The sequence below is a fragment of the Lepisma saccharinum genome, chromosome 1 (assembly GCF_977018435.1).
Source record: "Lepisma saccharinum chromosome 1, izLepSacc3.1, whole genome shotgun sequence".
Lineage (NCBI taxonomy): Eukaryota > Metazoa > Arthropoda > Insecta > Zygentoma > Lepismatidae > Lepisma > Lepisma saccharinum.
In genome coordinates, this window is record NC_139229.1 from 79,384,236 (window position 1) to 79,411,408 (window position 27,173).

The following is a 27,173-nucleotide window of genomic DNA, read 5'->3' on the forward strand; positions in this document are numbered from 1 at the left end:
ATTTTGGGGGAGAAGGAAAAGGTTTTATAAGTCCTTGCCTTGACTCATCTCACCCAACAGGTCGGTAGGTGCCAGGGCTTGCCCCGAGTTGATATTTTCCTGGAGATCAGGCCTGATCGAAAAGTTTTTTTTTTTATATAAGGGGAGAAAGAGGGATAGTATTCACCATTCAGTTGAAAATATTAAGCCATTATATGCTAGAAAGAGATTAGTGAAATGTTTTGTGTGGAGTGTAGCACTATATGGTGCAGAAACCTGGACGTTGAGAAGAAATGAAGAGAAACGACTCGAAGCTTTTGAAATGTGGACATGGCGAAAAATGGAGCGTGTAAAATGGACGGACAAGGTAAGAAACGAAGCCGTACTGAAAAGAGTTGGTGAAAAAAGATCTATACTGGAGACCATCAAGAAGAGGAAAAGAAACTGGTTAGGACACTGTCTAAGAAGAAACTGCCTGCTAAGAGATGCCTTGGAGGGAATGGTTGAAGGAAGAAAAGTCCGTGGAAGAAAGAGATATCAGCTTATGGATGATATTAAATTAACTGGGTCGTATGCTATTACGAAGCGTAAGGCAGAGAACAGGGAAAGCTGGAGATTGCAGTGAAAAACCTGCCAATTAGGCAGAAAACAATGAATGAATGAATGAATGAATATATGCTTCAAAACAATTTACTGGAACCGGTAGCCAAAAAGGGGGAGGGGGTTGTTCACATGAATTTCCTTTTATATTACACGGTATACCTCGACAATTATTTTATGACCACGTAAAACATATATTTATACTATGAATTTTGCCTTGGCCAGCATTTTAATGTTTTATTAACATGGAAACAAGGTATAACAGTGTTACCATTGAAATACTTTAATGTGAATCTAAAAAACTTACAAAAATAACATTGACGATTTTTCAGGTATTGCAATAATTTCGATTTTGTCCTTGCTTAAACGAATGAGTTGTTTGTGGAGAAAGGCATATTCGAGAAGTCTACATGGGTAATTTTAGTATTTTAACCATTGATGCAAGGAGGCTACCAGACGTCCCGATTTCGTCGGGACAGTCCATTCTTTTTAATCCCTGTCCCGACTGCAGTTGTGATGTGAATAAGTAGCATTTTTTTGTTAACTCACATTCAGACAAGTTCTTCATTATAAGACTCATTGCTATAATTCATTTCTTATTTCTAAACGAAATATTTTTTAAATATTACCATGACTGTTCAATGATGCTGGTGTGGGAAATTTGAAAACATTGTTAATTTGCAGAATACAGTACTATACGAATACTACTGATAATGTAAATAAGCACTAAGCTGCATGGCGCGTGACAAGACTTTGTCTGTAAGGGACCATGTTGCTGATTGTTGGTGGCGTCAGTGAGTTGAAACATTTCCTTGGTCTAAAGTTGCTTTCACTAAAGGTTGTGCGACAAAATCCAGTAATATTTTCTTTGTTCCAAATTTTAAGTTAAATACTATGGTGAATGGACACTCGCAAAAAAATACCCATGCCAGAATTACAATATTCTTTGGAAAGCCAAGAGTTGAGCACAAAATGCGTTCGGTAACCAAGGCAAAAGTCAATGCTACCTCCACTGTTGAATTTACCATAATACGCACTAAGAAATTAATAGCCTATAGTTCAGAAAGGACATGTGAGGAAGTTGGTACAGTCAGGGACAGGTCTGAATTGTAACAACCTCATTGACTTTCAAAGGCATCATAACAACCCAGAAGTGTCCGTGACTGTACAAGATTCCTTTTATGGTTACCCACACAAGGTTTATGAATATTTTGACAATCTTCCATTCTAATGAAGGTAAAAAGGTAGTTCTCCGTCCATGCGAGGATAGGACACCCCCCCCCAGACACACACACATTCTCGATCTCGGCTACATTGGAGGTGATGTGATCAGCACCACGCTCCGGCCTCCTATACCCATCCCTCCCCAGGTACCCACAGAGCAGATTTATGCAAGGACAAGGGCGGATCTCCCACCCCGGGACTCGAACCCGGGTCTCCGCGTGGAAGTCAATGAAGATACTGCTAAAACGTGAGGAAAATTTGTTTCAAAGATAAGGAGTCTGAATGTGAACAGAAATCGTATTTACATATTGAATTTTTTGTAAGCCATCCTTACTTGTATGTTACAGCACGGTTACAGCATTACCTGAAAAGTGCATCCTATTTTTTTAAAAAAAATCGTAAGTATTAACTTAATTTGAATGTCTTCTTGAAACGAATGGTGAAAAATTAAAAATATTCTCCACCATATGAAATACATGCAGGGGTTTTATATAATTAATTTATAAAAATATGCATGTTAATTCTAACCTTGCTGTTTTTTCTCACTAAATTCAATTTCATACTTAAGCTTGAAACCCGCCCTCAACTTCGAAGTTAAAGTTGTCATCAATTCCTGACTTTAAAATCCATGCATAAGTGCGACGTAATCGACTTTAACAGACATGCAAATTTGTGTAGTTCGAAAATAATCAGCCACAACGAAATGAAATAGTAGATACGCCACTTTACATTATATTAATTGTGAAGACCGTGTGTGCAGACGTGCATATAACGAACATCCTAATGTAACATACTTCAATTCAAGGGCGTTAGGAGTGTGTTTTCGTGCTTTTTGGTGCGTTTGTCGATTTGTAGTGTAATCAAGAGGGGCCGGGTTCGATTCCCGGTGGAGGCACATTGCACATCGGTTCGATACGAAGTTTAATCTGTAGATCCAGTCCCCATTAGCCTATCCGTGCATAAAGTGGACTTGAAACAAACTTTGACAAACTCTTGTCACCGCTCGAGCCTTGCCTGTTGTTGCCCCCTTCCCCTCCGCGGTCACTCACGCGCTGGAGACGCCATCTGTCAAAAACTTCAAAACAAGCGAGGATGTCAGCTATTAAGGTGCGCACCCTTGGTCAGTCAGTTCGTTCTAGCGAGGCCGATAAGGCATCTCTGGGGCCACGGTGGGCGGAGCATCCTTGGATTTAGTGACGCCATTTTGTCCTTATCTGATGGCGCTGCCGAGTCCCCATTGGGTCGTTGCGATTCATAACCAGTGAGGGGACAGCCTTTCGATTGACGTAGAGGGGGAAGCGGACGCAAGAGTTTGCGGCGGGTGAAGTTGGCGAGGTTCGAAACGCGGCTGTCGATATTCCTCAGAATAAAGCTTGAAGAGGTTTGTGGCGTTGGGCTATCACTCAAAGTCTCTCTGTAGGTTCCTGGTGTACAGTTTTGCGTCGCTTAGGAGTCAGGACGCGCGTCCTTTCAGGCCATTTTGAGAGTAAAAGAGCAGTGCGACGGCAGAGCTGATTCCGTTTCCCTCCTCGCAGCCCGCCCAGTCCAAAAGGCGCCTCCGGAGTTTGCCGCGAGTGGGCGTTGCTGTGCCGCTAGACGTGGCGAGCGCTGGCAGTGCCCGCGCAGCAACCAACAGTCATGGAGCGAAGCTGCCCCGGACGGCAGTAGCTTGCGAACACTTGGGACTCCGTGTGGTAAACATCGCTATACCTCAACCCGGCCTCCCCCCCTGTCGAGCATCCAGCGCTTGGGCCAGACGTCCCCTCCTCCCCTGATGGTCCAGACAGTTTATGTGTTTGTGCAGGCTGGGGAACACACGAAATCCTACCGGTGGTAGCCGACGCAGCAACCCAGCGTGCAGCGGTGAAGGATCGAACAGCATTGCGATAAAGGAAAAAAAAACGCTGCCGGTGTTCTGCTGAGAGAAAGAGTATAGCGCGTGTTGCAAAACGGGATATTTGTGAGTGAATCAGTGTTTTGTGCGTGTTTGTGCAGTGTTTCGAATCTGCGAACTGTCCTTTGAACGAACGAACTAACTCGAAGCTGGACTGTTCCGTGGGAAAATAAGGTAATTATCACAGTTTTAAAATTTAGTTTGCTCTTTTTTCATTGCTAATGTAGATGTATTTCTAAGATTCTCGGCAGGGATTGTTGCATCCCAAACATTTGATGGTGTTTTGTTTGAAAATATGCGCAGAGATGCACTGTTATAGTGTTCCTGGGAGGTTAAAATAAAATAAAAAAATATAGAGACTATTCTTATGCGAGAGCTGTTGATTGTATGTGTGACATTCGTGCAGGGGGAGGGGCAAGATAAGTTTTCGATAAGTCTTGTAATGCGTGCTGACTGAATCGAGGTATCTTCGACAGGCAGGTGATAAGAGCGAACTTTTTTTATCCGTTAGATGATCAGAAGTACATGCAGGTGCTTCTACTTTCTCCCCCCCCCCCCTTTTAGCACACTGTTAGACCTTGAACTAGACTGATCCAGAAAGTGATATAAACTTGTAAGTAAAAATTTTAGACATATTACCAAGGACAAGAAGAATTAAATAATTTATGCTTCTTTTTCATTTCCTGGCGGTACACGTTTTCAGGTTTGCGAACTTCTTTGGCATTTTTAATTACTACTGAGTATCCTGTACCTTTGCTTACCGATGATTGGGAGTTTTAGTTAACATTTCTTCCCGGTGTGTTGTGCATTTATAGTAATCGAAACATGTTTTATTACGACAATAGAAAAATAAGTTAGCTAAGTAATATTACTCATACTAATACAGTAATACTGCTAACGTGAATGAAAAATCATATACATAAGCTTACAAAATATATTGGACGTTAACTTATGTCGTGACCGTGTGGACGCATGCTAGAATAATAAAATCATATATGATGGTTTATTTTAAATGAATTTATGAAGGTATTGTCATTCTTGTCAGGGTTACTTGGGTGAGGCACTAATATCTTGAAAAGTAGGCGTATAGTCGTTTAATATGTCTTTAGTATTAATAAATTCACTGCAGACTGTACTGTGGAATGCAACTGAAACGATAATATTTTTTTAAACACAGCATTATTGGTACGGATTATTGACATATGCATATCGTTACATTATGATTGCAATCTTGCACTGTCTCAAATTATTTTCTCTAGAGAAAAATGTCTTAACATTTCGTTTCAAATTATATATATGATAATACGCCATCTCGGAGGTGAAACAGGCTGTAGTAAAAATAAAAATGCTAGAATAGATCAAAGTTACAACAAAGTAATTGTTACATCGTGCATAAATTGGTGCTTAGAGTTGTAAGACTTAAATATTTCGGCCCATGACTATTCGACGGTATTGTGTATTGAACCTTTTTACAGTTAGGGAAAGAATGTAGTTATATATAACATTTTTAGTAGCAAGTGAAAAATAAAATGTTGCTACAATTTTTCTGGCTGGTTTATGTAGCATTGTATTGTATCAGAGCGCTTAATTTACAAGGATAGTTGATGGGTGAAGCGTAATTGAAACATTGAATATTAATCAGTATTGCCTAAAAAAGCAAAGCTAGAATACGGGGGCTTGTCCAATACGGTAATTCGCAGGGTAATTTGTTTACCTGTATATCTTACCTTGGACAAGTTTCATTAATATGTAAACATTTATGATCGCATGTCGTTATTTCAGTAATTAATCTTGTGCGTTCTATTCCAGGAATTGGCGTCAAGATCTGTTTGAAATGTGGTACTGCCATCCGACACCAGTTGTCTCTTCCGTCGCCGCAGAGATGAACTGAGTTGTATCACACTAACGACTCCGAGTGCTGGACAAAATCCACCGGCTGAGGCGACCATCGAAGGCCGGCCGGCGGACGGACCGACTCCCGCGCTGAGCTCTTCGCCAGTGGACAACCTCTCATGCTGCACCATGGGTGCCCACCGAGATGAAAACATTACATTTAGGACATGCTGGAACCGCGAACCCCCACAGCTCCGTTCGTCCGCTTAGTGAGAAACGAGAGGATTAAAGTGCTTGGATGTTCTGGGTGTGTTCATTGTGTTGTTTCCGAGAGCATGGATCTTCATAGACTGACTTAATTTATTGTGTTAATTTTTTTATTAAAAAAAGAGGATTTTTCGTGCCTGTGTGGGTTAAGGCTCCCTCAAGTTACTTTTTGGACCTTCCGAAATTCTTGCCGTTTTCGGAGATGGATATGACCGCGACGGACCAGTCGCAGGCCTTGGTGCCGCACAGGTGGTACGAGCCGCCGAGGATGAGTGCAAACATGGATAGTACCGGCAACATATTGCCGGCGGAGGACATGGACATGTTTTTCCATTCGTTGGACAGTAATTCGGCCAACCGGGCAAGGTACTACGCTACGCAGGCGGCTCAAATGCACAGCTCGTACGGCGGATCATCTCATGGTGAGTAAATCAACAGCAACTGCAATTTGCAATTTATTACTTTCTTCATAAGGCAGTGTTGACATAAACTTGTTAAGAGAGTACTTTATCTTTCCTACCCTTTCTGTTTTCACTTTTGTTCACCCACATATTACTAAGTTGTTCTATGGGGAAAGAGGTTGTATTACACAGGTACACAATCATGTAGCCAAATAACATTGTGTTTAAGTAATTGCACAGAGATGTAGGGAGATTTTTTTTAGGAATAGTTAGATACTTTGGCATTCCTTCGGTAATTTTCTGCGAATATGGTAAAATTCTTGCTAAAAGGAGTTTTCCTCTAATTTGAATACATGCTAACCCACGCAGAACGTTCTAATTTCCATGTATAGAACCTTACTTTTGAAAGCATTATCTTCCAATTTTCGGTATTTTTTACACATAGGCGTACATAATGCAATTATATTATTAACATTTATTTTACTTCAACGAACGATTCTCTGAAATAGGCTACTCTGCCCAAATCCCAAAATTACTTTTTTTCGGACAGAGCAGAAACCGCCAAAGACCTCTGCGTATTGACAAGCGATGGCCTCACACGATTTAAATCAAATTTGCGATTTAAAGTTCCAGTTTAGGAACTCTTCCTGATTCTCTACGGATTTTGAATTTCCCTTCAAATGGTAGAAACTTCTTATGGAGAATTCTGTGCGCGATCAGAATTCATGACGTAAATAATGATGAATTAGTTGCTAATTAGGACATTATTTTGATTTGCAGCATCGTTAACTTCTCGTTTTCTTCATTGAAATTTTTAATTATTTTTAGCTTGGTAAGTCGCGGTGTCGAATTCAGGAAAAATATGATTATTCTCATCTGTTTCACGAACTCAATGTTGCCATTAACAGTGCAAATTTGATATTCAGGTATCGCAATCCAGGAAAAGGCATAAATAATTTATTTCTTATAGCAAAGAGATACATTGTTTCAAGGCAATGATATTGCGGAATGGGTGAATATTCTCTGTATTGTCTTCTTTATTTTATTGTCTTGTGAGACGGAGATTCAAGTTTGATAAGCAATATTTATAAAGAAACACTGTTCAATGTATATCAGGTCGCATGCGTGTGGGGAAGTAGCCAAATTTGCCGCAGAACTGTTTCTTTGCAAAGATTCTTTCTTAGACAGCCATATAAATCTTTCTGATTATAAATGCATTGGATAGACATAAGGTATTTTCATTGAACATGAAAGTGCCAGTTTCAGGGAACGGCAATTTATGGAGGTGTCAGGAGCACACAATTACCATTCAATTAACAATTAAATTTAACATTTTTAGGACAAAAAGTAAGAACCTACAACAAGGAGGAAAATGTACAAAATTCTCGAAGGGTATGTTCGTATCGTAAAATAACATGATTTTCCTCTGAAATTTTTTTTAACGAAAATAGTGGGCAGCTAAAGCTAAATAAATAAGCCGGTAGAAAATTGACAAGTTTCCAATACACAATAGTGAGAAATTCCAAATATAAAATAGTAAGACCATGCCTCTACCCACTCACATTGTCTTGGTTGCAGCGTTTCTTTTCACTTATCTTTTCAATGGGGAAAAGGACGTAAGAATTCTGGACAAATTTCCACAGCCGCTAACTTGACTACCAGTGTGTTCTTAATTATAGGCGTCCTGGCCACGAAAGATATCATTAAATAGCAGCAAAATGCATTGCATTGAGTATTGTTATGTTATTGCAGCAACGTATGCAATTCCGTGCTCGAATCGGGCGGGAACGAGCAATGCAGTTCGTATGTAAAGTACCAGAAGCAAAGCATGAAACCGAGACCCCTTTCAAATAGGTGCTTTCATTTCATACCACATAAGCACAGCAAAGTTTTACATCACAATGCTTTGCATACTGCTTAGCTGGCGATATATGGAACACTTTCGCTTTGTTTACTTATTTATCCTGTTGCCAGGGAACAAAGTAGTTTACGTTTAATTTATGTGAGACACACACAAACACACACGTTGACATTGGCCTTCTTCCTCCTTGCATCACAGGACCGGTTATAGCTGAGCATGTCAAATCATAAAAGTGATAATAGCTATCTTCCCTCTCTTCCTCTCTAATTGAATCCTACAAGGCAGACATATTGGTGAAAGTTGTTTACATGTTTCATTCCTCCTTATTGAATTACCTTTACTTACATCCGATATATATATTATGTCTAATCATAGCCTATCCTTCCTGTATCCATTGCAATAATCACTTTTGTGGCAGAATTTTATCAATTCTTCACAAATTATATTTTTTAAAGAAGCAAATATTTTTTTACGAATATTCAACACCCAGCGTTTTTTTCTTTTTGGTCCCTAGTCAGTAGTCACATTTTCTGCAATGTACACTCACCTCACATAGTACTCCGGCAGTTTGTTTCTTTATACGCCATATTTGCAGATGATACAATTCAACCTACAAGAGTATCAATACACGAAAACACACCTTATTACTAACTTCGTTGTCTGGTACCAGCTGCATAAAATAGGACTTTACAATTGGGATCTTGCTAGAGTTGTAATTTTTAGTGGATGTTGTTGGCTGCAGCTATGTACGTATTTGATTATATTATCCGTAACGAACATTTAAGTTTAAAACCATTATTTTACTAACGCAAGGTATTCTTACTTTTCTGGCTCCTTAAACAACGCAATGTCGAACATCTTGTGCATGACAAATGCAATAATATTGTCTTTCAAATTTACTACTTCGAATTTCAACACTATTCCATTTCGGTTATGACAGTGCAGTACTTTTCTTTCCTCTTATTGTTTCATGAATATTTTCCAAAATAAACCTCTCTAACATTCCAAAGTGATATATGTTTGAAATTAATCCTAGGATACTGAAGATAATTTTCTGGATTCTATGGCTTGTTTTATTATTTTTAATAGTGTTATGACCCCGTTAGACTATTTTGTATTACAAAAATCTGGGTAAATCAAATGTATTTTACAGAATGCCCAGGGGTGAATTCTAAACAGATAATTTTTTTCCGAATATGAGCGTTGTATGAGCAGAGAAAGAATTGAATTGCTATGGGAATATGGCGAATTGTTTAGCGGGTTTCAAAAAGTCCCTTCTTACTTATCGAAATTTAAACACCGACGGAGCATCATCCATTGACGACACTTAACCATTTCAATGTCAAGAATTTTAAAAAATCTTTAAAACCTGGAAATGAGGTTGGAATCTAGTCAACAGTGTGGCAATTTTTTATCAATATGATCCATTTCGAACAACAAAATTAATTCATCCAGATTGATAATACTTAATTTCCTTCTACTCGCTTCACGCCTAGCAGATACGTTTAACTCTTTTTAAAGAATATTTACGAGGAAAATTGATGATTTTTTTGGAAACAAAATAAAAGGATCTGTGGAACGCACAATACGTGCGATCATTAAAATTTGCATTCAATTATAGAGAACAATCTGTCAATATCAATTATTACGGGAGACCGGCTGCGCATTATTGATTGAGTTTGAATTTCGCTTCAAGTCCACTTTATGCACTAAAAGGCTAATCGGGTCTGAACCTACACTTTAAGGTGGAATCCGAACCACTATGTGCCTCCACCGGGTTTTGAACTACGCATTGTTGATGCCTTTAATAGTGAAAAAAAGGACGCATTGACTTTTTCCCACGTCAGTTAATTACTACACCAATGAGCAATTGCTTGGTTTGGGAAACTTACACTCTGGATTTGAACCCTGAAAAATGGGGGAAGGGGAAGATCTAAGAAATAACAAATAGAATACCATAAAGTAAACGCTTCAAGTGTTTTCAAGTGAAGACAAGTTTTAACATAACGTGTTACCAGTCTTTTTTTCCCAGCCATATTTCTCTTCGCAAACCAGGTTCTGAATTATTTCCATTACTTTTTCTGAACGCACAATCCTTGTCCTATACATCCATAAATATACATGTAAATTACGTATGTGTATTGTATTTTGCGTTGCTTTGCTGCCACTTACTGCTACGATTATATTGAAATTGATGGGGAGAATCTAATGAAGAACAACTCGAACCCGGATTCCCCGGCGTCGTAGCGCGCTGTTCTAACCACTCCGTATTAGAGGCCCGATGATTGAATTTGACATTAGAATTATTTGTATTAACATTCGAAAATCGTATATTTATACAGAGTTCATCGTTTGTGATGATAACGAATCAACAATACATGAGCTCTCATTTCATTTCCATATCGATTGTATTTTTAGTTACTTAATTGCAGAAATTGAGCGAAAATTATTTGAAATTATCACTTTAAAATAATTAGCAATAACATGTGTGATTCTTAGATTAGCCCCTTGTTTTCTCGGTATTTTTCACTATATTGAGTTAAATGCAATGCATCGTACCTGATCAATTAATTATATACCTTAATTTTATTACCATATGTGCCACTCATTAAAGAAAATACGGGAAAAGTTGCTACTGAAATGTAAAGGCTGTTTCCATATTTGATACGTAGCATTTAGTAGAAATTAGGTTTCTTTATCATCACAACTAAATTCATTTTGTTGAGATAATTAGGCAATTGATAGAATACTAATTTTTGTAGTTTATGTATCGACATGTTTGGGTTTTGTTTCTTTACATTGAATCTTTACCCTTTTATGCGAAAATGCAAATTACACGAGGGGTGATCTTAACCATTTAGTGCAGAAATGAATTGAATGAATTGTTGTTTTAAGTCCACTTTATGCACAGAAAGGCTAATCGGAACTGAACCTACAGTTTAAAGTGAGATCCGAACCACTATGTGCCTCCACCGAGTATCAAACCTTGATTACAAGGCGACGACGCTACCATTGCGCCATCGGGGAGGCCCGCAGAAATGTGGAACGTTTAATGAAACGGTCCAGGACAAGTGACATCACGACCTAATACAGAGATGTTTAATGCGGACAGGTCAAGCCTAAGTTGCATTAGGTACAATGCTAGGAGAAACAGTAGCAATTTGTTATTTTATATCCTGTGTGTTCTTTAGGAACGCGGCAGGGGCAGATTACTACGTTGCAATTCTTAAGGTGATGGGTAAAACAAAGTGAGGTGATGGGTAAAACAAAGTGAACGCTTAGTGCGAATGTTACACTCTCATATGACGGATTGTTTCCTCTTATATCGGATGACATGTAGTGTATTTGCATTACTCTGAATACAGCAATGGAAGAATAGGATCCTGTCCGGCCGACTAAATACCAATGATCAAAGTAGGTGTATATCACACTATTACTTCGGAAATTCGAAATTAATGATACAAAGCAACATTTCTTAATTTGTAAAGGAGAAAAATGTTATTGAACCACCTGTTAAGTACTTTGTAAACGTTATCACGTTATCTGCATCAACGTTATCTGCATAGTGCATGTACTACCCATTTAATCAAGTAAATTATTCTGTTACTACCACTTGATGTGTACATTTACTTTAAAATGAACACATCAAGTTGTACACCTCCAGTGTTCGAAAGAGGACTTTCTATCTATAGGTGTCATTCTGCTACTAATGTATAACATTTTCGTAGCAAAAGTGAGAAATGTCAAAACCATGTGGTGCGATCTGTATTACTTACTGCACCTTTTAGTACCACACGGCAAAGAGACATAGTCTTGTTTGCTATTTAAATTTTAAAGCGTATTTTTTATCGCCGTTTGTGATAACGAGTCAGCAATACGTGAGCTCTATTTCATTTTCAAATTCAGTGTATTTTTAATTGTTTATTGAGCAAATTGAATGATAAATTACTTGAAATTATCGTAAAATTTTTGCGTTGTGGTGTCTTGAAAGTAAGGCACCTACACACTTTGAGAGTTGTTCGATACCCGGGAGGCACGATTCGAATCACACTTTAAACTGTAGGTCCAGTCCCGATTAGCCTTTCTGTGGATATAGTGGACAAACTCAACAATAACAAATTTTGGAGTACTGGTTGATGTTTCGAAGCCAGTGTACGGGGATTGGAATTTAGAATAGAGCAAACGGTATGGTTGTCTCATGGAATTTCATCTAATTGTCAGTCGTCCTCACTGCTACTGACTAGAGAGGCAAATAGCAAAGTGTAAAAATAAATACTTGGTTCAAAAAATGTAAAAGATTGTGCTGGATGTGAATTCTTTGAAATTGGTGGGATCCCCGTTAGTGAAGAGTTTATCCTTCTCCACGACAATATTATGGTAACATGGTAACTCAAGAATTTCTCATCCAAACTTATTCATGTAGTAAGTGCATTTTCGTGCTTTCACGAAGGGCTCGGAAGTTCGCGACCTATAGAATGACCTAAAAAAAAAGTTCTTCGCTACTAAAATCAAAGCTTGATTTTTTCATAAATTACAAGAGTAGTTGATTAATTCCATGAAACCCATTCTTTGGTGGTTCCAACTCTTAAAGCAAAGGGAGAAGAGCAATTAAGTGCTAATGTAGAAGTTTTTCTGCATAAGCCATTTACCTCCTTTCAGAGTGCGCCTTGCACGATACACCAGTCGGCCAGCATCCGAAAATACAATTGTGTTTCGTGTGCATCAGATTATATTTTTTTTAAAATATTAAAATCCAAGATTAAAGCGATTGTAATGGACAGCAAGGAAACCTCACAGTTACAGCTATGGCAGTAAATGCATTTAAACGGTGGAAGAGATAAAATAAAAAATGAAGAAAAATGCAACAAAAACGTCAAAAATTACTGAAAAGTAACCTAAAAGCAAAAAAGACCGAAAAATGCAAAATGAAAACAATGTTTTCTTGTTCTTTCTGAAAGGGTCAGAATAGAAGATGACTTGTCATAAACTTCCTAGCGCTAATGATCACTGACATTACATGAAACTGTACTTAACTTACAAAGAAGAAGTACTCAACCATATTTTGTGAGTTTGTTTGTACTGGCTGAAAAAGAAGTATTAGTAAATGGAAGGCTTTCAGAAGTTCGTTTACACAGAATAAAACAGACTTTCTTCAACTACAAGACAAGTTTGGTTATACTTTTTCGGTAATCGCAAACAAAAAAGTGTGATAGGTTTTAGTAAATTTGATAATTTTGATTAAAGTTTTTGGTAACTATTCAATTGCGCACTATTACTAGAATAATTATAGCCTATAGAAAACAAACAGTTGGTGATGAGATACTATTTTCTTGGTTACTTTAAACAAACTTTGTGTATTGAGTTCTCGAATGGATATTCAAGGAATTAAGTTCTGTACAAACGGTAACTTTACTGGACAACAAAACTACTAGACTAAGAAGTTTTTCAAAATAATAATGCGGGGAAAATAAACATTCTCATATTACTATGAGATAATGAATGATTTATTATGACCATATTAATAATTTTAATGCTTTATAGTCAACAATAGTGGTAATAATAATAGTAATGTACATCTATATGCACTCAAAAGAGAGCGAATTTCCTAGCACTTCCCTGCGTCTCAAACAAAAATGTTTAATGGATTCAACTTGACGTCATCACACAGTGCACTTTGGGAAGAAATAACATGAAGGAAAGCGTTTGAAAGGCCTCCTTATAGCGAGAAATTTGCGATATTTTATATGTGAACATTCCTTATATGATCATGGGTCATAGCGCATAATCACTTTGGCAAAGATCATACGCATAATGGTTACCCGGCATGTTTTCAACGCAGGATCTGATCCGTTTGCCCAAAATATGGCGATGGTGCGTGATTTCGCGCAATGAATTGTGGGGGAAAGTTGTTTGCTGAGTATCATCCATTCGCTCACTGTACAAATATTTCATTTTCCTCAATATAAAATACTTAAAAAAACACTAAGTTGCTGACGAAGGCAGTTTATTAAGATGTAAAAACATTTAACATGTAACGTTTCAACCCTGTATCAGGGTCTTCCTCAGACGAAGAACTAAACTAAAATGATGAAATATACTACACACAGAAAGATTACATACACATAGCAGGGTCACTAGCCACACAACAACAAATCAAGTTGACAGTCCTTATCTTGGAAGATTTCTCCAAAGGAATTAAACATATCACCTCTTGACAGTTGTTTTGTGTGGTTAGTGACTCTGCTATGTGTATGTAATCTTTCTATGTGTAGCTTATTAGTTCGTCTGAGGAAGACCCTGATACAGGGTTGAAACGTTACATGTTAAGTGTTTTTACATCTTAATAAACTGCCTTGGTTAGCAACTTAGTATTTTTTTACATATGGAAGCAAGGCTTAATTATATTACAATAATATACGTATGTATCTAGGTGAACGTGGATGCCAATAGTAGCGACTGAATACATTAAGATGGGCTCTAAATTAATCGCGTTTTGCGACTTGCGACTCCTAATTTCGAATAGTGTACAGCACCATGAGCAAATTCTAGATTTTAGTGGTTACATGCAAATCTTTGGGTACCTTTTTTTTTTTAATTATACACAGTCATTTCCCTCGCACGCTATATGACTGTTTCTGCGTGGGGAACAGGGTTTTCCTCAAGCTAATTTAGAATAATTTTTACACGCACCTTCCAGTGACACGCGTGTTCGGCAGTTCCTTAAATTTATGTCACCGCCTGGAATTGCGTGAGCCTCCGTCCCCAGCAAACTCTTTTCGTGTAAATTTTTGTTCTTTTTCCTTAAAATTTCAGTCCTTGCATTACGAGAGGAAACAATATCATTTGTGACTTTTTTTTTTGTTTTGTTTCGTCTTTCCTGTTGCATTCTAAGAACATCCGTGCTTCACTTGGGAAGCGTGCTTTGGGACCCACCGACTCTGCATGTTGGGTTTTATCACGAATGATACCGATTGTCTACACGCTTCCGAGTTTTTCTGTTGTCCTTTTTTTCTTTTTCAAACGTGTAACGATGTAGAGGTCTTGTGCGCGGTGAGTGAGTATCGCGGCTCGTGTTTCGAGGGTTTATTTGCTTAACTCGCTAATCGCAGGCTTTTCGTTACGTTCAATATTCCCAATTGCTCTTTGTTGATAATGCTGACGGATGGGTGTTCTTATCTTATTCAAGTCAGTTTCCTGCACAATGCGGCTGAAAATTACTGGATGCTGTCACTTGTATAATTAAAAGCTATAATATATTCAGGGGCAGGGGGAGGGCTGACCCCACCCCTGGCACTACCGTCAGCCCCCTTGATATTAGGTAAAACTATTTTGTATAATTTGTTTGCAGTGGAGAGTGAAAATGTACACAGCGGATATTACTTTGCTCACAACTTGGTGAAGGATAAATTCACAGAACATGAACAGCAGCTATTACATTCGTTCATCTTGTTTGTGAACCGAAGTAGCGGCTAGTATTTAGAAGGGGGAGCTTCTTTATCTGTACCTTTGCTGCCCCTGTTGCGGCCTCCCCCTTAGGACAGAAGTTTGTGACTTTCACATCATCCACATTTCTTTCTCACATGCGTCAAAGGTCAACAGCTCCCCAAGTTTTGCGAACGAAGGGGAGTGTTATTCCCTGGGCCGGAGTGAATGTATGGTAGGCACTACGATTGAATATTCTGACTTTTTTCTTGTATGATATAAAGCGTGTGTAGTAAGGGAGGATGTCAGTAAAAATTCAGAATTCAACTTCTATATTACAAATACCGAATGCATAATAACAACAAAATAATCAAAATGTGTTGTAAGATGTCTATTGTTGTCGTGAGGCGTTGAGATTGATATTAAAATGTGAAATAATTTACGCAAAAGTACATACAAGTCGATATTCAAGTAGCAACTGGTTTGTACTACTGCCACTGGAGGGCACCACATGCTACATAGACGTCTGCAGTATCTATTCCAGGAGGGGGCAAACGAGGCCTATTTTCCTCCACAATAGCGTTGATCCGTCAAAAGCATTCCTTCAGTCTGAAGTTATTTTCCTGCAACTCCGTTACAATAATTAACAAAAATTACTGTGACAAATGAAATTATGTGCGAACTTATATATCATTTTAAGGTTGACACGTTCTAATATATGTAAATGAAAAACTGGCACACTGATCGATTTGGTTTATTTCACTTCGGATTTCTGCCACTTTTGGTTCGCGAAGATGAGGATGAGTGATGATATGATGAAATTGACGAAGGGACACTCGCAAAGAAACACCCGTGGGATTCCTGGCGTCGTAACGCGCTGTGCAAAATCTGTCTTAGACAAGCAAGGATATTACTTATTTATTGTTTTCGAAATTTACTTCCCACCGGAAAAAGAAAAAAGCACTATATTCCCCTTGTGGACATATATCGTCGATGTTTTCACGAACTGGCGAATATGTCAACTTCCCTGCATCACGAACCGGCGAATGTGCAAAATTTTACATTTTGAGTTTTTGACGCTGTATATGTTGGAACAACTTGTACTTTGCTCTCACAAAGTTTCAAATTTCTATTAAATATTGCTTAGGAGATAAAGATGGACAACGTTTTGACGAATATGAAAACTAGTATTGTGATAATTTCACGAACCGACGAATATGGAATTCGCCGCTTCGTGGAGAAAATCATAATATCATTTTACAATCCATTCAGGATGTGACAGTTCGACTACATTTTGCCTAACAGATGCCGCTGTAATAAAACGCTCAGGTGGTGTAGTTAGTGACGTTGTTAGTGACGTTGACAGTTCTTCAGAAACGTTAGCTGGTCACAGTTACGAATAATTTTCGTTAAGACGAAATTTTAAGGTGGGAAAGCGATAGTCAAATTTAAATCTTTGTGCAAAGAATGGAAATTTTGGTACTATAAATTATGCTTAACTCAAGAAAAAAAGTTTAAATAAGCTGCCGTTCACCAGAAGCTTGCCTAAATAATATACGTTATTCATATTGTTATCGTAAAGGCACTTTTAATTGCCTTGTATTAGGTGCATCGTAACACTTTAAAAACATTAACATATGTAGCGAGAAATTTCTCAAGACAGCGTACACCCGATAATTCATCACTCTCTCTTCATGTTGACTTTGCCTCCTTTATTATTTGGAATATTCATAATAAATGTGAATCTTCTCCACGGTCACATGCTCAGTTTAATTGGTGACGTGCAAAAATTCTGAAATATTATTGTGTTGCTGTTTGTTACTTAGAGTGACGTATTAAGTTTCTGTCTGCATTGTAGAACGAAATTGGCGTGGTATGATTTATGGCGCCATTCACCTTATACGTAGAAGTGAATGTTGTGCGCGCCAGGTAGATCTTGAAAGTCGCCGCTGCGAAAGAACAATACAAATTGTATTGTTTTAAGGCTGTAAGAACTGCTGTTTCGCATCAATTCTTCAGTTATTCAAATATTGTTCAAATGGAAGTGTTGATGTTTTTCTGCTTTCGCGCCGTAAGCCAGTTAATAAGCTGGGCATTTGAATGGAAAAAGTATGGTTTGGAAATACTCCTACCCTATGCTCCTTGTGGGTAGAGGGAGAATGAACCCAAACCACAAATTGACGATAATTTTCCACATTTTCGTTCGTAAGCTTCGCGCAGTCTTTGAAGACAGATTAAAGTTTCATTTCCCAAGCAGTTTTATTTTCCTTCCTCGATTAGGAAAGGTAAACCGAAAGAAGAAAAAAAATTGCCTCAGGTCATTTACAAGTATGTTTAAATTCAATGGAATTTGGGCTAATAAAAGCTGCAGTTTTTCACTTCTACGGAGAAGAATACACGCAGAATTCCTGAATCTAATAATTCACGCATAATCCTCGGAATTCAAGGAATTCCCGGTGAGTAGCCACCCTGGACACGATCATTTTATAGAAAGCAAAATGACACGTTTAACTGTCTCAACTGATGAACTGTACGTTTTATTTTCAGCGAGTATTTCGATAAGTTCCTAACATTATTCCGATTGTACAAGCGTGGTTACTTCTTGGGCACAACCACGTTGAAAATCAGTGTATTCTTTACAACGCAGAACTGTCTGCGACTAACGCACAAGTTATGGCTTCCTTCGCTGCCGTGTAAAACTCGAGCTTAAAGTACAAAGTGCAACAATCGGAGGTGCATTTCCTGGTTTGGGCACGTGTCTTAAATAACCCTCCATACCGTATATATAATTCCCGCCTCAACCGTTCGTGGTTTCCATAATCAGGAACAGCTAACGAATGGTACGCAAAATTCAAGGTGTCATTACGTTGTAAAAACTGATCCACGCACGCTGTCGTTCAAGCATTTCTCGAAGGCGTGTCGTCCGGGTGTAGCTTCGCTTCAGTGTCTACCTTTACGCCAATACCTCAACCGTATCCACTGTGCTTCCTTACTTTTAGGCGGTTTCTATTCACAGATTTTGCACGTGGAAAAAACAGCATTTGGCATTGCCTGTATTTTGATATAATTGTAGTGTGACCCAATATTAATTTATCTCGGCGATATCGTTATACGAATAGCTATAGTGTGTATTTTTACAATCTGGTTGTTTCGGCCTTCTAGGGTACAATTCCTTTGCACCCGGTGTTAAAATAATCCCAAAATACCTGGTTCGAGTTCTTCAGGAAAAGATAAGATTCACGGCTTTTCCTTAGGCAGAGAAACGTATTGATGGGAAAAGGGGTACCGGTAGTGGGGTAGTTTATTTGATTGTAATTATTGTTTTTTTTAAAAAAATATATAATTGATATACGTTTTTAGCACTGGAGAAATTCGTTGCAAACTTCTGCAAAAATGTCCTTGCCAGTTTTCAAAGTATCAACGGAAATTACGTAGTTAACCCAATGAACGCATTGATTATACAGGTTTTAAAAACATATTTAAGGCGAACTCGACTGCAGTTTATAATGAATATCTATCTTTGTACGTGATAAAATATTGAAATTAAAATAAAAATGGTTATAAATTTAATGGTGGATTATTTTAAATTTTACGGTTACATCTAACAGTATGTTTCATTTCTAGTACATAAAATTCTCCAACTTACGGGGGTCACACAAGCGTGCTTTACTATTTCTTTTTTGTGTACGATGATTTATTCTTAACCTTTTCTTCTTTCCATCCATGTGTTTTGAACAAAAATTCCTATGGCCTCCCCATCAATCAGATAAAGTTGCGCAATAATTGGGTAATTTTTGCAAGCAGCGCAATAAAAGTGTAAAAAAAAAGATGAAGTGAAAAAAACGCGTTAAGTTTTCATACATGTTTTTCCGATTATGCTCTTTATTTTACGATTTTAATTGGTAATTTGAATTAGTTTCATTCGTGGCTTAGCTCAATGAAGAATCAATCGGTAGCCTTTCGCCTTTCAAGGGCTGTTGCACCGCGAAATTTAATATAGTTCGCCTATTTACGTTCTTCTTGCTTTTAGAGGTACTTTTAACGGTTTTTGTACAGTGATATATCACAAAACCTCAGGTCCTGGGGTCGAATCCCGCCTGGTAATGGGTGTTCTTTGAGAGTGTCCGTTCATCCTCATCTTCGCGATTAGCCAAAAGTGGCATAAAAAGCGAAGTAAAATAAACCAAATCAATCACAAAACCTCAGAAAATGTCGTATTTGTTCCATTAATTTTTAGTATTCTACACAACGTTTCTCAACACAGTTGAATGGCTTGAGATGAGATTTCTCCCACCTTTTTCCATTCCGAGAGAATCGTTATCTCCTGTAGCTTTCTGCAGTTAAAATAAATTATGCGACTCCTTATTGCAAGAATGGTAGTAAGTTGGAAAACGTATATCATTCAAGAATCTCACAATTTGTTCTACTGCGAAAGTTATCTCTATAAACACTCACCGTGACCTGCCGAATAGATTATTATTGACGTAACACAGATGTAGCCCAAGTTTATCTGGATTGACCCAATACGAACAATACAGCCATCTCAAACAGATAAGAAAACAGTATTTTAATGATTCAAGGTCAGATAACATTCATTGTCAGCTTTTATCTTTTCCCCTACTTACTGCTGACACGTGCACATTTTTCAGTGGCTGATTGAATGTTTGATTTGGGAGAAGGGGTGATATTGTGACTTGTATACTAAATATGCTTATTTCTAGCAGATGGGGTGAAATGTTTAAACTGAGCAAATTTATACACTTCCAATGTGTTATCAACATTTTCTGCAAAAATATTCTTGTTTCAGCAATTGTTCTCTCGGTGCAAAGGTTAAGTGTACTGCACTTGAATTTTCACTAATATCATTCATTATGTAACTAGCAATATAAACTGTCAGGATTTTCCACTTTTGATATGCAGTGGCCAGCAACGAAGTATGTTTTATACATACACATAAATATATATTTTCAGAGGGGTAACTTCAAACAAAATTCGAGCGGTTGGGTATTTTAAAACAACATGATTTTGTCTTGTTGATTTTTGAGATGACGCTCCTAAAATGCCTGGTCTATGGCAATCTCTCTTGATCCGCACGGACAAAAGTTTATTTACAGAATAACGTAAATAACCTGTGGCGCAACAGCCCGTGAGGGGCAGGGCCTATACCTACCGACTGCCGGCATCGCTCCCTGCTTTTGAGGTGGGAGATCATCCAGCCAGTTACGGGATGACGTGTGGTCAGCACGGCGAACCACCAGTCTTTGTTGTAGGTTTGCATGACGTGTTAAGCTACTCATTCGTAGCTCTCCAATTTCCTCAAGATCACCGGTCCCATACTCCGGTCGAAATCTGAGGAGATAAGTTGTTACGCTTCCCCCACGAGACTCGAACCTGCGCTCATCCCGCAGCCGGAGCCCAAAGCTTCGTGCGGGACTTATTTTGAGAATAGTTTTGTTTTATATTGCAGCACTAATTACAATGAAAGGAAAGCTGTTTGATAAACAACGGCCACACACCCCGCTTATCTGAACAATAATGACAACTCATTCGGACTGCTGTCAATTCTGCCAAATACTTGGACATTCATTTACGTGCTTTGGTAATAATTTTAGCTAAATAACAATTATAATCTTCCGTTTCTTATTGGAGGGCAAATTCTACGTCTTCTGCATTAGAAGTGTCCGATTTCTATCTTTGTTAATTTTAATTTTTTATCAGGAATTATGCGAGACATCTGCTGGTCTCTTTGGTAACAATTGTATTACACTGTTCTATATATATTCGAATATTTCTATTTTATTTATTGAAATTACTTTAATACTTTAACAAGTATTAAAGTATAAATACTTTTAATAACAATATGTTCGATTGTTAATTTGAACTAGTAGGATATTTAAATGTGAATTCAAATAATTATATTATTATTTTTCTCAAAAATGTGTGTTTTAGAACAACAGTTATTTACTAGAAAAGAATATGTTTATAGTTTGTCGTTCATCAACTAAACAGTGTTAATTATAACAACAGTGTAAATCATTATTGTACATTTCCTTTTCTTTTTTTTTTAGGTAATCGAACTTCTTTCTTACGTTGTACTAACAAATCATTATGTTTTGCTATGAAAATCGCGATTTCTTTAGAAAAGTGTTTGCTTGGAGCGATCATAAAAATTAAAATTTTCATATGGTTCAAGACTTTTCAATTACAACTAGAGCCACCGTATATGATTTTTTTAAGCTTATAACAGACTATTCAGTGCAATTAATATGGAAGGGTTACGTTAATTCTTTCCGCATGTTCCAAGATGAATCTGCCCACAGAACCCAAAACGTGTCAATTGTCACAAAGATGTTGTCTGAAGCAATGCATTAAAGTGCTAGTGATGTACTTTTGATGCATCAAAACACACAAAGAAATAAATCGCTCACAATGCTGACCAAGGCAGAATTTATTGTCAAATAAACCCACAATAGACGTGACGTTTCAACCTTATGGCAAGGACTTCTTCATACTCAATCAAATTGAAAAAAACTCAAATAGACCTTGAATTTGGTTCAGAGTCTGAAGAAGACTTTGGAATTAGTTGAAACATCACGTTTATTGTGTGCTTATCTGACAATAAATTCTGCCTTGGTCAGCATTTTGAGTGTTTTATTAAATCATGGAAACAAGGCTTCATACTGTTAAACACAACTTTTATCAGCTGATGTTCCGTGTGATGCATTCAAAATGCATTAATTAGGAAGACCAGGCATGATAATGAAAAATAGTACACTTTTAAATGTATCAATTAAATGATGCATTTTGAGTTCTGTGTGTGTGGTAAAAAACACGTGGTAGTTATTAGTATTTGAGACACAGTTACAGTAAATCCGCTTAGTTCCTACCCAATTGACAACATTTCTAAACCAGTACAATGAAACTGCAGTTAGCATAACGGTTTTCCGTTTATATTTTTCCCTGATCAAGTTTGACATTCCTATTACCACAATTTTCAATAATATAACAATACTTCAAATATAATTATTGGTTTTGAATCAGCGATGTTTGGCTTTATAGGTCTATTATAATCAACTGACGACGTGTGATTGAGGAAGATTTTTCTATGGTTAATTTTTTAAACTTCTTTCAGTTATTTTTCATTTCTGTACGTTCATGCGTGCTTGTCTTTAAACAGTTATTTAATTAACAGTATCACGACAGAGCACTAAACCAGAGTAGTGTTGTAAAAGTACAAAAGCACAGAAATTATCTTTAATTGCACTCTCTGCCTTATCAGTTTTTCGCTGTGTTCAAAGAGTTCCCAGACTTGCACAGTGTAACGAATGATCGTTTTGCTTCCGTCATAATGTCCGTCCAAGAATGGATGGGAAGTTCAGAACGGCGAATGCATCAGATAATATGCAAAACAAAAAAGCATGACTTCGCAATAAAACTGCGCGGTGAAGTACTCCAGGACATGATCTCAACACCTCAGAACATGCGTTGAGCGGTTTCATACTTTCAGCACCTTATTAAAAATGTCTGTAATGCGATCGTGAGATTACATTTCATGGACCGAGCATGGTTTTCAGTTCTATCCAAGGTGTAAAATTTTCTATGAATATTGATATGTGCAACTTGCGCATTTAGATTCAGTGCTCACATAACAGTTTTGCGATTATTATGAAATATACGGCTTGCTTGTATGGTATATTATGCAGCATGCTTGCAGAAGCGTCTACAGAAAACATATTCGGGAAGTGTTTTAATATGTAGCCTATTTTTATTACTTCGGCACTAACCATCTTTAACTTATACATATATGTACATAGAAATCTCGGTTTACACACTTTTTCACACTGATCTGCTTGTTTTTCGCATTTATAGAATAAAAGACTAACATTTCCAAGCAAGTTTCGTCACTGAATCACGTAAAATGCAGATCAACGTGAGATCTCCTTACTGTTCAGGATCCCAAAGTAATTTCCCAAGATCGGAATCATGAAGTGGGAATGTTTTTTTTTCCGGACCTCTAACATTCGGCATGCTGCATATTCCTAGTGATTTGCGAAAACTTGAAATTTTTGATTGATTTGATTTAGTTTATTTTACTTCGCGTTTTGTGCCTCTTGGGTAATTTGCGAAGATGGGATGAATGATGAAATTGATGAATGGACATTCACAAACAACCAAGCCCGAACGGGATTCGAACCCGGGACCCTTGGCCGAAAACATGAAATGTGTGATGACATTTCTCTCGTCATATGCGGTACAAAAATCCAATTAACAGATATAAATTTCAGGATTCCCGCTCATTTTGCAAAATCACCGTCTGCCCGACTTTAAAACTTTTCCAGGCACTTTTAAACAACTTTATAGACCCCCCCACTCTATAGGTGGGTTTCATGTGACGTCAGGATGCGCACCGCCGCTTGCATTAAATCACTAATGTTTATGTTAGTATATGGCGTCCACCCGCTCGAATTCCGTATGCTTGCAAGAACTGGCCTCAATCATGGCTGCTCGAAGCCACAATTCAACTGTTTGTGACGTTAGGTGAAACATCTAAATGATTTACCATACTAATAAATAAAAGTTATATATTCAACTATGCATAATCAAACCAATCAACTTTATTCAACATTGTCGACAAAAATGGTGAAAATTAAAAAAAAAAAATGCATGATTATATATATATATATAATAACTAGTGCGAGGAAAAGGTGAAATGTGGATTTAGTTTCTAATTCCGAAAAGAAAACTCGAACATAAAAAAAACATTTAATTCGCCTGACTTTTCAGGGTTTTCCCTAGCTTGTCCAGGATTTCCGGGTCAGAGGGAACCTATTTTTCAGGAACGAAATGCATTTTTTGGAAAGTTCCTAACGCAAAACCAAAACATAACGATTCGTACTACAATGTATGTTTACGAGGTATTGACACTTATTTTGAATTGTGAACGAGAGGTGGTTGGTTCCTCCGAAAAGTCTCTCGTCGTCGCCCTATGAAAAGTAGGAAGAAAAGAGGAGGCATTATATCTCGCAAACGAAGTCAATGCCCGACATCATTTTTTTGTTGTTCGGGTCCAAGCATGACGAACGGAGTCGCTGGTTTCCAAAGCGTCCGTTTCACCGTCAGCTTTGTGACGCTAACCTGAGGATTTATTGTGCTCTAGCACGCATTTCGGAGGAGGGCTCCGTGTCGCTTTTGCAGCTCGGTCGAATATCATTTCTGTAATTTTCAACGCCATGCATTGCATTTACTAGGAAGGAGGGTTTTCGGTACCCCTGGCTGCAGTTATCGTCGAAATCTTGGCGCCTGGAAGTGGTGTGTTTTGTATGGGAAGGAGTTTATCTTCAGCTTGTGTAATGCAATTTACTACGTAGAAGCAAAAGGGGGAAGAGGTGGAAGTTGGCTCTTGAATTCCAAGTGAGCGTGCATTCATTTCCAACTGCCAATGGTTGGGTGTGAAAAGCCCATCTTGTACTGATTTTTCGGCGACTTAGTAACCAGCATTCACTTGTACACGTTTGCTCCGATTTGATTTTTATTATGTAGCGCTGCTTTTCTGCCACTTTTGCCTAATCGCGACGATGAGGATGAGCGATGAAATTAATGAAAGGATACTCACAAAGAACACCCATGTCCAGACCGGGATTCGAACCCAGGACCCCTAGTGTACCATATAGATTGTACACTACTAACCCCCGTCTCCCAGAGAAAATCAAATTATGGATTCAATAAATATCACGGTTACTTTCGTAGCTGATATCCTCCTCCCCACCCCCACGTACCACACGAAACTTTCCCACAATCCCTCATGGAACTTTTTTAAAATTTATTCAGTTTAACACGAAGTCAATATTTGATTGTTTCATTAACGTGTGTTAAGCATAGAACTGACAATGACAATCTTCCGCCTAGAATTCTAATTACAAATCGGTATCATATACAAGAGCGTTCTTATTTTAACTATCGACCTGTTTGTACAACATAACTTGTAAATATTGTTTGTACAACGTCAACGTCAATAACAATCACCCACCTAGATTCAGTGTAGATATGAGGATAAATATTCTGACTAATAACCTAAATATATGCTAACTCAGTCACAGTCAAGCGCCGTTACAAGCACAGGAAGTTAACGATAATGCTATTTACGAATAAGCAAGTAATAATATTGTTATTTACTACTATGAGAAAATTAGGTGTAAAAATGTGCGAACTAAGCGTTATTTTATCAATATGGTTTTCCGTTTTCATTTCTCTTCGTCTTGAACATTGCAATTATGGACCTTTCCAATATAGATGTCGTGTCAATAGTTGTGACCTCATTTTTCTTGCAACGAATCACAACCCAGTTTCTGCTTGGATCTGTAGTTACTTCCTATGCATATCTGACTTGCCATTCCACACAACTGTATATTTCGCCATTAATTTAGATATTTTTAAATGATATCTGTTTCGAGGCTACGTACTTACTATGATTCACAGTTCTTTTGTGTCCTGCTAAAATAATCTCATACCCTCGAAACAGGTCCCAATGAAAATGTGGAAATGATATCTGAACAAGTAAGAATTTGTAGCGTCGGAATCAAATTGTTACAGCGGAAGGAAATATAGCCTATTCTCTCACCCGCTCCTCTAATTATTGATTAACTTTGTGTAGTATATTTTACCCACGCGAGTGACAAATTAATCGAAATTATATAGATGAACGATTATGACTAGCCTCGCATTCAATAACCTGTCACTCGTATTTTAATTATCTCTTTACTGATCGGATTTCTAATAAAATATTTACATTTAAATGAACAATTCAGCAGTATAAGATTTTGTCAATACTGACGATCTCTTGTGGATTATTTAAAACATGTTATTCTGGTTTAAATGGGGCGCATTGCTTACCTTCAAAACACCAGAGAATGTTTTGGATGTCTGTCCTAGGTCTGTGAACGTTTGTTTTGGTAGAATACAGAAGGGTCAGAACCTCTTCATATTTTTATTATAGCACACTGTCATCTACACACAACACGGACCAATAATGCTACCAACAAGACTACATTATTCACTGCAACATTGCACAAAATCAGGAAAAAAGATAGAACGAAAATGCACACTCGTCCAGTTCAAGAATTTCGGAACATCGCGGCATTCAAGTTCTGTCTTGCACGACTGGCGATGAGGTACTACGTTGTCAAATTTATTAATTCACGAGAATACTTCTTTCTTTATTGATGTTTCTTCGTTAGCCTTGTGTATTAATAATAATTCTGAGTTTTTTGTAATTAAGTAATTAATAATAAGCCTATGAGTATACTCTTTTAAAATAGATTTACGATTAATCGGAAAGCCATCTGGGAAATGGTTATTATTTTGACTTCTGAGAGAGACGTGCCTTAAAGAATACACCTGCCCTTCCTTTTTGCATATACGTCATGGCACGCTCTGTGAACTGAATCATGTTGTCAACGTCGGAGTTGTTAAATCCTATTTCCTTCTAAAAGACTATTGAGTATTGTCAAATCCAACTACTCTGATAAGCGTAGGACCAAGCTGTTCAGCGTTTTTTGTTGCTATTTTTCTACTAGACATATCAAGACACGCGGTTCGTCACGGTCCAGCAAGAGACGAACACATTTTCTTCACCGTGACAAGCAGTGAATTTGTACAGTCCGCTTTAAGAGCTGTTGTTGTTCGGCAATAGAGA

General features: G+C 37.7%; 1 protein-coding gene across 3 annotated transcripts in view; it reads left to right on the plus strand.

Annotated features, from left to right (window-relative positions):
• The first annotated feature begins 3,402 nt into the window (after nucleotides 1-3,402).
• LOC145996805 (GATA-binding factor C-like) overlaps nucleotides 3,403-27,173 on the plus strand; it is a 226,802-nt gene continuing 203,031 nt past the window's right edge. For 2 of the 3 annotated variants that reach the window (XM_083133338.1, XM_083133344.1), the window contains exons 1-2: nucleotides 3,403-3,871; nucleotides 5,507-6,219. In XM_083133338.1, coding sequence (XP_082989464.1) covers nucleotides 6,000-6,219 — 220 coding nt within the window. In that variant the 5' untranslated portion in view covers nucleotides 3,403-3,871; nucleotides 5,507-5,999. The remainder of the gene's footprint in view (nucleotides 3,872-5,506; nucleotides 6,220-27,173) is intronic. The other variant, XM_083133340.1, reaches the window with a different exon arrangement.